Below are 13,664 nucleotides of genomic sequence, written 5' to 3' on the forward strand. Positions count from 1 at the left end.
ACACCAGTGGGACACTAGTGCGACACATAAAGTCCGTGTTTCTATGAAATTTATTATCACCTACCCATAGAAGATTTACACACTGTTTAGGCCTACTTCGTAGTGTATTTTGAGTTACCTATATATTCAATATTAGTTTTATTTTTGTAAATAAAAGATTTAAAAAAATAATTACTGATGATGATGATGCCCTGAGTATTGAAACTTAGTTTTTTATCAATAAAATATTCACATAGGAAACAACCATAGCCACCTCTAATACAGAGGTGGCTATGAAACAACCTAATTGAATATCATGAAAACAACCTTTATAGTGTACCGGTATGTTCATTCCATCATCAATTTAATAAATTCTTTGTGAGAATTTGTAGAATATTGTTAACTTGAATGTATTATAATATTATTGTCTTACCATCAGTGGAATATCCAGGGTTGTGCCGGTAGGGGTGTGAAGAGGGCATGCCGATGAGAGAGTGATGAGTTGTGGGGGTTGAGGGGGAAGTGGGGGAAGGAGTGGCAACGTAGTGGTGTTTGCTCACTCTCTTTGCCATGCTCTGCTATCTCTCGATCTCTCTCTAATCTACTCTCAATTGCCACTCAGTAGAAGTGTTACCTGCAATTAAAATGAAATTGTTATCTTCATGGAAAAGAATTCACTAAAAGTGGAGTGGACAATTTTTTTTTAATATCAAGAAAACATAGGAACTGAATATTTTGATGAATATAAAATATCGAAGAACAGATAATTCTTCAAAAAAGGTGTAAGAGAGGACGGGTTTTAAGCCAATAAAAAAATGACAAACGGAGATTCAAAAAGATCCTATCTTTCCTGTTTTTCGAAAAAAATTCATAATCACTTTTGAACAAGCAGTTAATCAGTTCGTAATGAAATCAAACATTGAAGAGTAAAAATTCATAATTCTATTTTCAATATGATACCGAAATTATCGAAAAGAGCACAATAATTTGAATTGAAAGGTGAAGTAATAATAAGAGAAAGTATAGAAGAGAAATTACTATCTCATAATTGTTATTACAAAAACATAAAGGTATGAATGTTGGAGGGGAGACATGAAAAGATACTCTTTGAATATTTTAATTAAAATAATATGAATTTATAATTCTAGGATTTTTTGATCATATAAAATGAGACGAAAAGGTAACCAAATTAAGGAAAACTGCAATTAATAAAATTGTAGTTTCAATAATATAACTTCACATTATTCAAAATGAATCGAATGAGGGGTAAATAATTTCAACAAATAATATTATTATTGAAAGTGATATTTGGCAATAATCTAATAAAGTGTTATCGTAATGAAATATAGTTTTCATCAATAAATAAATAATAATTTTAGTACCCTCTGAAATTAATAAAATAATAGAATGAAAATACAAATTATAACTATAATTATTTTTTATATATATACAAGAAAGTGGCCCTGAATTCATACATTTAAAAAAGTTTTCATCAAATATGTTGTAGTAACCTCCATTTTGGAGTTGTGTTTGGTATGGTCTACCCTCCAAAATAATCTCAGGCTATTTTTTGTCTGTTACTGAAGTTTTCAGTTGACTTCGTGACCATATTAAGCCATAGTATAAGAGGAAAATATCATAAAAATTATCGCTAAAACTCATTAAAACACCGTAACACAAACTCAATTCAAGTTCAACACCTTGATTAATTAAATTTAAATATAATCACGACTCTTATCTGAAGAAATTTTTGTAATAACGTATTTTTTCGTGGTCCGGAAAGCCCCAACAAGTAACACTAGATGAGAAATTATTGCTCTTATCAGGGTCAGATCTGGGAATAACGTTTTTTTTTGTGATCAAGAATGCCCCAACAAGTAACACTGGATGAGGAATAGCTCTTATCAGGGTCTGAATAATATTATTATAAGTGGTGAGATCCAATATTCAAACTGTATGTCAGATCGGTTGAATGAGTAGCATTGATGCTATTTATAAGGCATGCTAACAGTTTGGAGTGAATCTCACCACATAGTAGCTATTTCATTCATTATTTTGCCTAATACATAACAAGCTTTCTCATTGATCTATCAAGGACTCTTTTTACTTGCAAATACTATAGTGATAATTCATAAACACTTTATTTTAATGTAAACATGACGAAGAAGAAGACAGAAGGAGGAGGAGGAGGAGGATGAGGAGGAGGAGGAGAAGAAGAAGAAGAAGAAGAAGAAGAAGAAGAAGAAGAAGAAGAAGAAGAAGAAGAAGAAGAAGAAGAAAAGGAAGAAGAAGAAGAAGAAGAAGAAGAAGAAGAAAAACAAAAAGAAGAAGAAGAAACTGATAATAATAAAGAGTGTAGGCTTGGCTAGGCTATACCTGTCGTGAGACTAGGCAATCTCCTTCTATGTTATAGCCTAAAGTGTTAGCAAGGCCATGACACTATTGGCATTGCATTCACTGTGTTATAAGGCTAATACAGAGTGGATCAATTTATATTCCTTCCTTGCTCCATGTTATAATGAGATGATGTAACATTCCTACATTCCTTCAGCCAAGCAAAACAATCTTCTTATCCTGTTCTCGTTGAACACGTTATTAAAAATTTGTTCGATTTTCACTTGATTTTTTTGCAATTCCTCTGTGGTCATTCTATTTCCTCTTCGTTACAGCTTCTCACTGCATTTTCTCTTCTACTGTCTAGATTCGTTTAGGTAGTATTTCTCTTCTCTTCTGTTTTTTCTTCGTTGTTCTTTTTATTTTCTTCTCTTCTCTAGTTCTAAACCTTCTTTTTAACACGTATGCCTATATTGTTTTTAATTCCCCTGATTCCCACTTCAATTTTGTGAAGGTTGTATTGGCATTCCACTTGTTCATCCTCTTCTTCAACTTTCTCCTTGTTCCTTTCTTGTTCTTCAATAATTTTTATCTCTTTCCTGGTAATTTATTAATTCAATTGATCAGCACATCATCTTCATTTATATGCGTTAACAGTCTTTTTCTATTTCTCTGGACATTCCATTTCTTTTCTTTCTTTCCTCTCCCATCATCTTCCTCTTCTCCTTACTCATTGATATTCTTTATTCATGTCTCTCCGGTATTTTCAAACAAATAATTTTGATGTACCGGTATGGTACTCACTAATATAGCACATCAATTCATTATATCTATATTACTCCTTCTCAATATTGATATTATTTTCCACACTACTTTAATTCCGGGATTTCTTTATTCTTTATTCTGAGGTCTCTCATTGGCGGAGTTTCTTTTATTCCACTTTTTCATGTTCTATCCTCTTCAATGAAATAATGATTTTATTCATCAGAAAAACTCATACTATAGTTCTTGTAATAATACAATACACAAATAAACAATTAAAAATTAATAAATTTATTCTTCAGTCTCCTTGTTTTATTTCCTGTCATCTACGTTTTTTGCGGATAATAGTACTCTCAGGAGCCTCCCAGGCTTGTGGACCGAAGGGTTTGAACTGCCTTTTTAGGTGGATTCATGACTTATGAAGTTAAGGAAACCTTATGAGAAACCTTTTCTTCAATTTACAGAGAGGAATCAGCATGACAGGTTCCTCTTGAAACATACCCGTGTACTTTATTATGTATTTTGTTGAATGAATGTAGACAGTTGAGGCCTTTTTTGCTGAGAGTGATGTCCACATGAGCTTTAGGCTTGTGCGATAATGTTCAATGAGAGATGAATGGACCAACAGTTTTTATATAAACTCACATTTTTATGTTCATCAATGTATTAATGTGAAATATACTTTTACCCATACAATAATATGGTTTAATATTTTCATGATATACAAGTTTTAATAATAATTAACAGATTTTTATTATTTTGCAAATGATGGGTCAAAAACAGAGATACCAGGAGACACCTCTTCACAGTAGCTCTAATTACAGCTACTTGTTTCCAGTGACCTCATTTCACTAAAAAAGTGCAAGAGAAATAGAGCTTTCACGAAAGAAAGAGTGCAATAGAAAGACAATAAGAGAGAAAGACAGAGATTTCACCAGAAGATGTTATGTAAGTTAGGAGAGAGGTCACTCGTACATACAGATCGTATGTACATTGTACTAAAACACTGCACTGTATGCAAATGATCGAACTGTTGTTTTTTTAATGGCGCGAGGATACAGACAGGATCTGTATTGCGAAAACTGTATAGAAAACAATAGACTTGTTTTCAAAAACTGGTTGAAGGAAACAAAATTGAAGTGGGGCCTTCAAAGAGACTCGCTTCAAACTGCCACACAGTCAGCATTTGATGAAGCGGAAGCATAGATGCTGACATTTTGAAGTGAATTTCAATATAGTTTTAGTTTGGTAGGTCAAAAACTGGTTGTACTAAATGTTGTTGAAGTAGTTGCAATTTACACAGAAATTCATCTATCAGTTGATGGATTGATTGATATAAATTCATAATAATGTTAGTCGATTACTATTACTATAATGTTAATGATAAAAAAAATGGTTGAATAACTAACATGTTTGTTAGTCTGCTATAGTGAGATTCACTCCATACAATTGTCAGCATTGTTTGAATGAGAAGCATTTATGTTTATCTATAGGAAATCCTGACAGTTCAAATTGAATCTCACTTTAGAGGAGACAGAAAAAGATATTAGAAGAGGTTAGGAGTTGTAAGATAATCGTTGACCAGTTATTTTAGATTTAGAAGAATGGAGTGAGACAGAAGAGGATCATTATGTGTGTCATTAACGCATCGCCTTGAAAGCAGATGTTTAAAAATTTTTGTCATCAGATATTAGTATGCAACGAAGCGACTGGCAGAGAATAGAAGAGAGTGGAGGGCTGCTGCCATATAGAAGGACCTGCTTACGAGCAGAAAACTACAGACAGACAGATATTAGTCTGGTGGTAGCTGGTTGTCTATCTCATTAACTATTTCCCACCTATAATTTCTGAATTCCAGTCAATTCAACTATTTAGAATATCTTATTGGTATGTGGCTTCTATTCTATGACCTCAGACGTTAATTCAATTATTATATTATTGAATTCACTGATACATGAGTATTATACAGTCTTTTAGACAATTATATCAGAGGTGCCCGCAGTGGGTGAGTGGGGAGGGGGGGGGTTGGACGCAGACTGCGTTCTTGAAACTCTTGGCGGAGGGGAGGTCTCAGAATCAAATCTTGAAATCTTGGAGGGTTGCTGAAAAAGGTGAAACTCACTACAAAGGTCAGCAGTGTTCAAAATGACTACTGATGAAAATAGCGGGGCTGAAACTGAATTTCCTCCAAATTTAGAGGAGTGGGCACCCCTGATAATAATATACTGCGTTGTCTAGTATAGTGATCATAAATGAATGCTTACGATTTTTATGACTATTCAAATTATACATAGAGAATGTGATGCACATAAATTTTGTGAAACATATTATACAAATGTATCTCATAAATAATTCGTAATATTCCAATACTATCATAGATTTTCATTGAATAATACTTCACTATTTGAACACTCAACTTGTGAAAATATTCTACTGCCAGACATGAAAAACGTACGCGTCAATTATTTCATTCTACTCAAAAGCCTATCTTATCTCCCCATTTGTTGCCAATCGTTCAAAATGTAAGAGAGATTTCTATATTCATCATGGATATGAAATAAATTCAATGCCCACAATAGTAATAGAGATGAACAGAAATTGCAATAATTTCATTGATTACTTGCAATTCTGGATCTATAGCAATCTATTCAATCCAACTGAATTTGAAACGTGAACTCATTTTCAATTTCAAATTCATTGGCAATAATGAAACTCATAATTGAATATTGCATACCGGTATTCACTCATCATACATAGCTTACTTCAATACATAGGAACTTTCCAGATAATATACTAGGCTATATGGATGATACTCAAAATACTTGAAACATGCTCACTCTTCACAGCGAGTGCTCTGGCAATGAACTGTATTATTCCGTGAGATTCACTTAAAACTGTTAGCATTAAAAATCACAGCAATGCTTCAAATCACGTAAATGCAGATAGGCCTACTTTGAACTTAATCTTCCTTCAGATTGAATTATTGAACAGAGACAGGCAATTAGACCTACATAAGAATATGAAATGACAATTTCCATTATACTTCATTTAATACAATTTAGTTCATAAGAGTAGGCTACATTTAGAAACTATTCTGCATTATCGGTCATGGATATTCGTTATTCGTTGTTACTTTTCCTTGATATTATCGATAATGATAATAGATTTGAGACTGGTCATCAACTTCATTGAAGATAATTTCATGGGCTTTATCTAGATCTAATTTAGAATGCAAAATAATAGAATAATTCTCAATTACTTCACTAAGAGTAAATTGGATTCTATTATGTATTATAATTCTCCATAAAAAAAGTGTATAAATATAACTTTTTCTACTCTCACTATATACATACTCAGACCTGATTTCTACTCTACATTATAATAGCCCAATCTGAGATTTCCATTATCCATCTATATGAAATCTTCATTTCATGAAAGATTTACTTCCAATCAAAAGCATAGAGACTGCATCTAATCCCCATATATTCAATTATAGATCATTCTCAGATGTGATTTCCTTTTATTACGGAATAGTTCCATTATGAATTTGAAGAATAGTAATTTTACAGTCGGCTATGCATAACTGTTCCCCGGAATTTAATTATTTCTTCCATCCTATTAGAAGTCAAATCCTCTTTAAACGGGCAGCATTGGTTAAATGGGAAAAATTGATGCTATTTATTTGAAATGCTGGAGTAAATCTCACTATTGGCAGCCACTAGAAACTGGAGGAGATGTGACCTTGTCCGAGATATGAGCTCTAATCTCACTTTTCCGAGTTCAATTTAATATAATAATAATATTCGTGATAAAATTTGATGTAAATTCCCAACAGATTACATCTAAATGTCATATTGTTCAGTCTGTTCCCATTGCGATTATTCAAATCGAAAACATCGAATTTAGTTCCAATACTGAGATAAATTAAATTTACCTCAAATTCAAAATTAATAAGCATTAATAGTGAGTGGGGTCCACTTCAAACTGTCACCTGTCAGCATTGGTTGATAATGAGAAGCGTAGGAGTTATTTATAAGAAATGCTGAAAGTTTAATGTGAATCTCATCATATAACTGATTATATGAAAATTAGATTGCAACATCCAATTCCCATAATATAATCTACATGATGAGACTTACATTAGATCCCTCTAATGTCCTTCGCAAGATCCCTCTATGGCGGACGCTTATAATAATTTCCAATAATGGGAAATACTGCTAGTATAAAATTGATCCTATTCAGAAATGAATTTTAGATCATGAAATCAGTTCATTCTTTCAATATCGTGTCCATGTAGGCTATGTGTCCCGTGCAACCCGTGTAGTAGGCTTTATGAGAGATTCAAAAAACAATTATTGTTATTGCACAACTATAAGCTAAAGCTCGGTGAAGTAATTGAATTGCTGTATTTTCCCAATAATTTGAGAGATAATACTCCATCAAAAACAAGTCACTAACTTAAAAAATAGCAAAAGTTGTTGAAACTCATTAGGTTTTCTTGTTCACTAACTTGTCGTTCCATATTTTTGAGAATATTTTGTATGAATTTCAAGTAAATGATTTTGATTTGATTTGACAAAGAATTTACTCTGATTACTATGATAAGTACTAGATTAGGCCTACATAATTATTTAAGTTTTTCAACTACATTAGCCTACCTGGATTTTCAAGTTTCATTTTAAACGCTTCTCATCTATGAGCTTTGTTGATACTAAATTTATAACTATTACTCTCTTTGTTTATATCAATTATTGTCCACAAATTTTGTTAAATTTCATGTAATCTTAAATCATAAATTTGCTTGTAAAACATTAGAAACTTTCAAACACTACATAGGTACATAGAAAACACAACAAGAAATGATCATTTAAATTTTTCATTGGATGAAATTCTTGCTATATATATAAATATAATTATTAGTCCTCTTCTAAATGTAATAAATAAAATTATTGAATTGATCAATCATTCTACTGTATGACAATATTGTTGATGAATATAGTTTTCAGTGCATCTCATATTAATGTATTATTTTTGAAATTTTCAAGTTGGTAGATATTATGTTTCATTGCCTGTTCTAATTTACACTAAGAGTAGATCACGTACAAAAATATTTGAAAGACCAAAATATATTAGGCTAGTCATAACTGATATCCTGCGATCAACAAGACTGAGGCCCGGTTGTACAAAAGTCGGTTAAATTTTAACCGTGATTAATTTCACGAGAACCAATCAGAGAAAGCCTTTTTGATAAGACGGCTTTTCTGATTGGTTCTCATGGAATTAATTACGATTAAAACTTAACCGGCTTTTGTGCAACTGGCACTAATATTTATTCGATAATAAGGAAAGATAACAATTTTTGACATAATTCATTTGACCATCATTTTAAGATGAGATAAAAATATGTAATTACTTTGCTATTCATCTATAGACTCGCAACAGGGTACTATCAAGATTCAACAAATTACTTTGAAATAACAAATAAAATTAGACAACAATTATTACGGATACCCAATGATAATAATTAATAGCTTTCAAATTCAAAAAGCGAACAACAATCTATCTTCTGATCTCCAGATGAAACACAATTGATATTTCATTTTTAACTTCACAATAATAGTTATTGTGTGTTAATCATAGAACTAATCTCTTTGTTCGTAATGAAACACGCCGAAACGTACAATTAGATATGGTAAAAGCATCTCAATTAAATAACTAATGTGCCCTCGTATTATGCAATTAAGCCGATCGCAGCTCGCAGGTGTGACGCAACCGTTATGGAATGAAACATTAATTGGAACGAGCGGACCAGAGCATCTCAATTCGTGGACCTTCGCGGAAAACCATCGTAACATTTGAGACAATATTATAGAATAAAGTAATAAATATATTATTTCTATAATATAATGAAGGGAAAACTGGCTTATACACGTACAAGATAGGGAATTCACGAATGACACATCTACACGTCTGAACTACTGGACTGATCAACTTGAAATTTTGCATATTGATTAGCAAAAATTTTACCACTAAATTCTGCAATAATTGTTACCGAGGATGGTTATAGGCCTATTTCAATTCTTCAAGATTACAGTATGGTTGATCAAGTTTTCAGTTAATGAAGTGTTTTATTCGACCCTTGCGGAGCACGGGTTACCTGCTAGTATAATAATATATTAACATTGAAGAGCTCCGATACACCATATGCTGAGGCTGTCCAATAGGATTTTGAGATCCCCTCCATAATGAAATTTTTCAAAGTGTTTGATTTGAATAGCCCAGTATCAAGTTATAAAAGTAGAATAGATTTCTGTGAATTTTTTAACAATATTAGTCTTTTACTTCTTGAGATAAATGAGAGCTTCTAGTTGAAATTTTTCGGAAATTTATTACAGATGAGTTCATGAAATTTAAAGGGGTTCACTCTCAACTATAATTGTTTATTAAATGAGGATTCATTAGCTTGGTTTAATTGACATTGATTTTATCCGTTCTTACTCAACATTCATTGGCTATTGTTATATTGGTTATATTATGCAATATTGGTTACATTATTATATTGGTTTTATTGGTTACTGGTATATGGCATGAGGACCAAATTACTACTGTATTCTTATCGGTTAGCTGGTGATAGGATGAATTGACTTTCGAGTATCACTTACAATTTCGGGGTGATTTACATCATTCAATTTGGATTTTAATGAATAATAATTATTACTCATAAATTGGAATTAGAATAATGCCAAAACACTGTAAACATCTGTAAAAACACTTACTAAACTCTTTTCTATGGAAGAAAGATACTCCTCCATAAATTAATGATTGATTGACAAGATTTCAAGAATGTGTCACACTCTAGAACAAATCAATGCTGCACTGAAGTTAACTACCATTGGCTGCTTAGATACCGTACTTACAATCTACAAATTTCGCCTTTCAAAACTTTCAGGTATCATGATGACAAGTGATACATAGTAAATATGCACTTATATTTTATTAACTTACGAATCCATCAATCGTTATAGCAGATACAACTGATCCAAGTAGTCTTTCTGTTCTGATACAATAGTCTAACCTACATATAGCTATATTACAGTAGCTATGGGAAATATAGTTACTGTCACGGCTTACTTTAGATAATAGTAGGCTATGTTACTGTAGTCTAGCCCCTTAGCCCCGCATACACACATCGATTTTTGTTCGTAAGATATTTTCCGTCCTTATGAATTCTAACAGATTAAACAAAACTTGACAAACATCATCTGTTTAATTTAGTAGAATTCATAAGGACGGCAAAATACCGTACGAACAAAAATCGATGTGTGTGTGTGTGTGTGTGGCCTTAAGCTATCTTTTCTCTATAAAAATATATTATCTATGATTATACAGTAGATAGGCCTAAGGTGAATTTCAATAAATTTTCAAAACTATTCTGAATATTTAAACAAAAATAAGTTTTCCTCCTCTTCCGGATTGTATGAATATTATGATAATATTATCGTTCAATATGAAATAGTTTTCGACTAAATTTTATAATATTGTACATCTCAATATCCCCTCCTGACTGCTATACGCATCTGTCGTACATTGTTTTCATGATCATGTACTATCATGGCCTTTACTGTGAATGAATTAAGATTGAGATGATTCTGTGATTGTCCCCAACAAAGATAGATGATGCATTATGGAAACGGATTTCGGGATGACCCGGTTGTCTGTTTCACTTCAATATGTCAGCATTTCTAATAAACAACATTATTGCTTCTCATTCCAGAAATGCTGACAATTTCCCACCATAGTTAGTTTCACTTTAATCTGTCAGTAATCCTTACAATGCTCCTCATGCAACTGAATATGTCAATGCTGACAATGGAGTGAATTGCACCGTAGATATGGTGTCACATTGAGGACGCCATTAAGGCGACATTAGTGTCCCCTGATGAGTCAGGCTGGGATGTGTCACGACAATGACACAATTTCTGCCAAACAATTGAAATCTCTCTGGTCTAGGTCATGCGACTGTTATGTTCACCACCCACCCATTTGCTGGAAAGTATTCATTATTTGCGCTAACTTATTCGTGTTTTTGTATTTTGATAATGATGTTCTATATATTAAAATAAGAAATGCTGTAGAGAGTACTCATTATTTGTATCAGAATAATAATTATGTTCTATAATTAAATCATAAATATTGTTGAAAGCAATAGGTTTGCTTTAAGAGGTTTCTGCGCAGCATTCAAGGATACTCAAGACGAGACCACGTTAGAAATGAAACAATTCGAAGTGAGTGCAATGTGCAACCACTAACAGAATTCATTAAAAAATACAGATTGAAGTGGACAAATCACCTGCGCCGTATGCCACCAACTCGTCTTCCACTACAAGCTTGGAAGTTGCAGTTGAATGGGAAAAGAGATGTCGGAAGACCGAGGAAGCAGTGGACACCGGAACAGGCTTTACAAGACTAGTCCATGATGGATGATGATGATGATGATATTGTAGAAAGTGTTCATTATTTGTATCAAAATAATAATGGTCTATATTTGAATCAAAAATACTCAAGGAAAATTCAGTTACTGGCTATGAGGGATTGAATTTAAAGCCTTCTTTATAGTCATGAAAGTTTTTTCACACAGTCGTAATTGATTTTATTCATTTTACCTATATAATCCGATGTATTTAAATACTTTTGCAAAAGCTGATGGCTGAAAAGCCACTGAAGCAGCAATATTGTGTTACTTTACAAGCGGTTTAATTGAAATAAAACATCGGTTGAATGAGATAAAATTCAACCAATCACAAGCTAACCAATAAGAAATCATCAATTTCTGTCTGTTGAAATGACAGCCAATGAGAGTTGAGCAAGAAAGAATGTAACCAATCACAAGCTAACCAATGAAAGAAAGAGCAGTGTTTCTTAGTCATGTCACTAGCCAATAGGAGTTGAGTGAGTGAGAGTACAACCAATAATAGAGAAGCAATTACATCGTAATAACAGCATTAGCCAATAAGAGTTGAGTGGAACTGGAGCTAACCAATCACAAGCTAAACCAATAAGAGAGCAGCAATTCCTTTGTCAATGAGATAACAGCCAATGTCAGCAGCAACAACAGCCAATGAGAGTGTTAACCTTCAAAGAAAATCGAAATTTCCTACATTTTGGTTCGGAAAGTACATAGTATAAATTGGAAATGGAACCGTTTTGGGCATGAGCCCGTTGAGCCTTTCCTCATGTCAAGTATCTGTATACAATGTGATGAATAAATGAAATTCCTTTAATCTTCACAAATCCATGGTTCCAGCATCCATCCTTCTTACTTCCCACCTAGTCCATGTAAAGAAAATTTACCAATTCACTAATGGAATCCATCTTCGGATAATCATCTGATCCATCTTCGATGAACAAGATCCTAACATAAATAAAAGTCAAAAATATTCAGCATCAAGAAAGTGGGCTATTTTCTTTAACACTTCTCTTCATTTTTGGAAATAATCATTCAATCCATGTGAAGAACAAGAACTAAACCTAGAAGTCAAAAATATTTAGCATCAAGAAAGTAGGCTATCATCTATGAAATTTTTCTTCATTTTTGAAAATAATCATCTAATCCATCTTTGAAGAACAGGAACCAAACATAAATAAAAGTCAAAAATATTCAGAATCAAGAAAGTAGGCTATCTTATTCGACACTCTTCTTCATTTTTGAAAATAATCATCTAATCCATCTTTGAAGAACAGGAACTAAACATAAAAGTCAAAAATATTCAGCATTAAGAAAGTAAACTTTCTACTTGAACATTTTTCTTCATTTTTGACTCTTCATCTTCTCCACAAAACGATATATCCGACATGATCTTTCCCAAAGAACAATAGGTGCTAAAATAATAGTCGGAGAGAGACAGACGCTGCTCAATTACTGTGTATTTCATAGCTCGTCACAATATCCCGCATGTTTAATTGAGTTTAAATTTGAGGTTCGTAAGCTGAGTTGCTATAAAGTGAGACTTACTTCAAACGGTCGGCACTGTGCTCATAATTGCTTCCCACTGCACACAGTTTGGAATGAGTCTCACTAGAAATAGGAGGCAGTCGGAAATAGTGCATTGTGATTGGTGGATGAGTGATGGCGGTAGTCATTAGTGCATAAAATGCTTGAACTTGAGCAGCATCCCAATAGAGTACAATGAAAAACATGTTTCGGCTTCTCAAAAAGCGCTCGTCAAATGAGAAATTATTGTAAGATGAACTTTGAACTGTCAGCATTGGTTAGATGGGGAGCAGTTCTGTTATTTATGAGGAAAGCTGATAGTTTAAAGTGAATCTTACAGTGGGATGGTTGCTGCTAATGCAATGATTGATCGTTAAGGAGCAGGTAGGTCTAGGTACAGTCTGCGATCATCTTGGTTATATTCATATTATTTCTCATTGTTCTTATTTTCATTCATTGTCATCCATCTTCGTCCTCTTGTTCTTGTTATTTGTATCCTTGTCACTTTTATTTTTGTTTGTATTCTCTTGCTCTTCACCTTTATTCTTCTCTTCTTTTACTTTTACTTCGTCTACCTCTCACATTCCTTCTCTCGTCG

General features: G+C 32.8%; 1 protein-coding gene across 1 annotated transcript in view; it reads right to left on the reverse strand.

Moving 5' to 3' along the window:
- LOC111054651 overlaps positions 1 to 13,664 on the reverse strand; it is a 96,292-nt gene that overhangs the window by 15,874 nt on the left and 66,754 nt on the right. Inside the window, exon 3 of the mRNA XM_039429028.1 lies at positions 413 to 613. Coding sequence (XP_039284962.1) covers positions 413 to 551 — 139 coding nt within the window. The 5' untranslated portion in view covers positions 552 to 613. The remainder of the gene's footprint in view (positions 1 to 412; positions 614 to 13,664) is intronic.

This window comes from Nilaparvata lugens, chromosome 5 (genome assembly GCF_014356525.2).
Source record: "Nilaparvata lugens isolate BPH chromosome 5, ASM1435652v1, whole genome shotgun sequence".
In the NCBI taxonomy this organism is placed as follows: domain Eukaryota; kingdom Metazoa; phylum Arthropoda; class Insecta; order Hemiptera; family Delphacidae; genus Nilaparvata; species Nilaparvata lugens.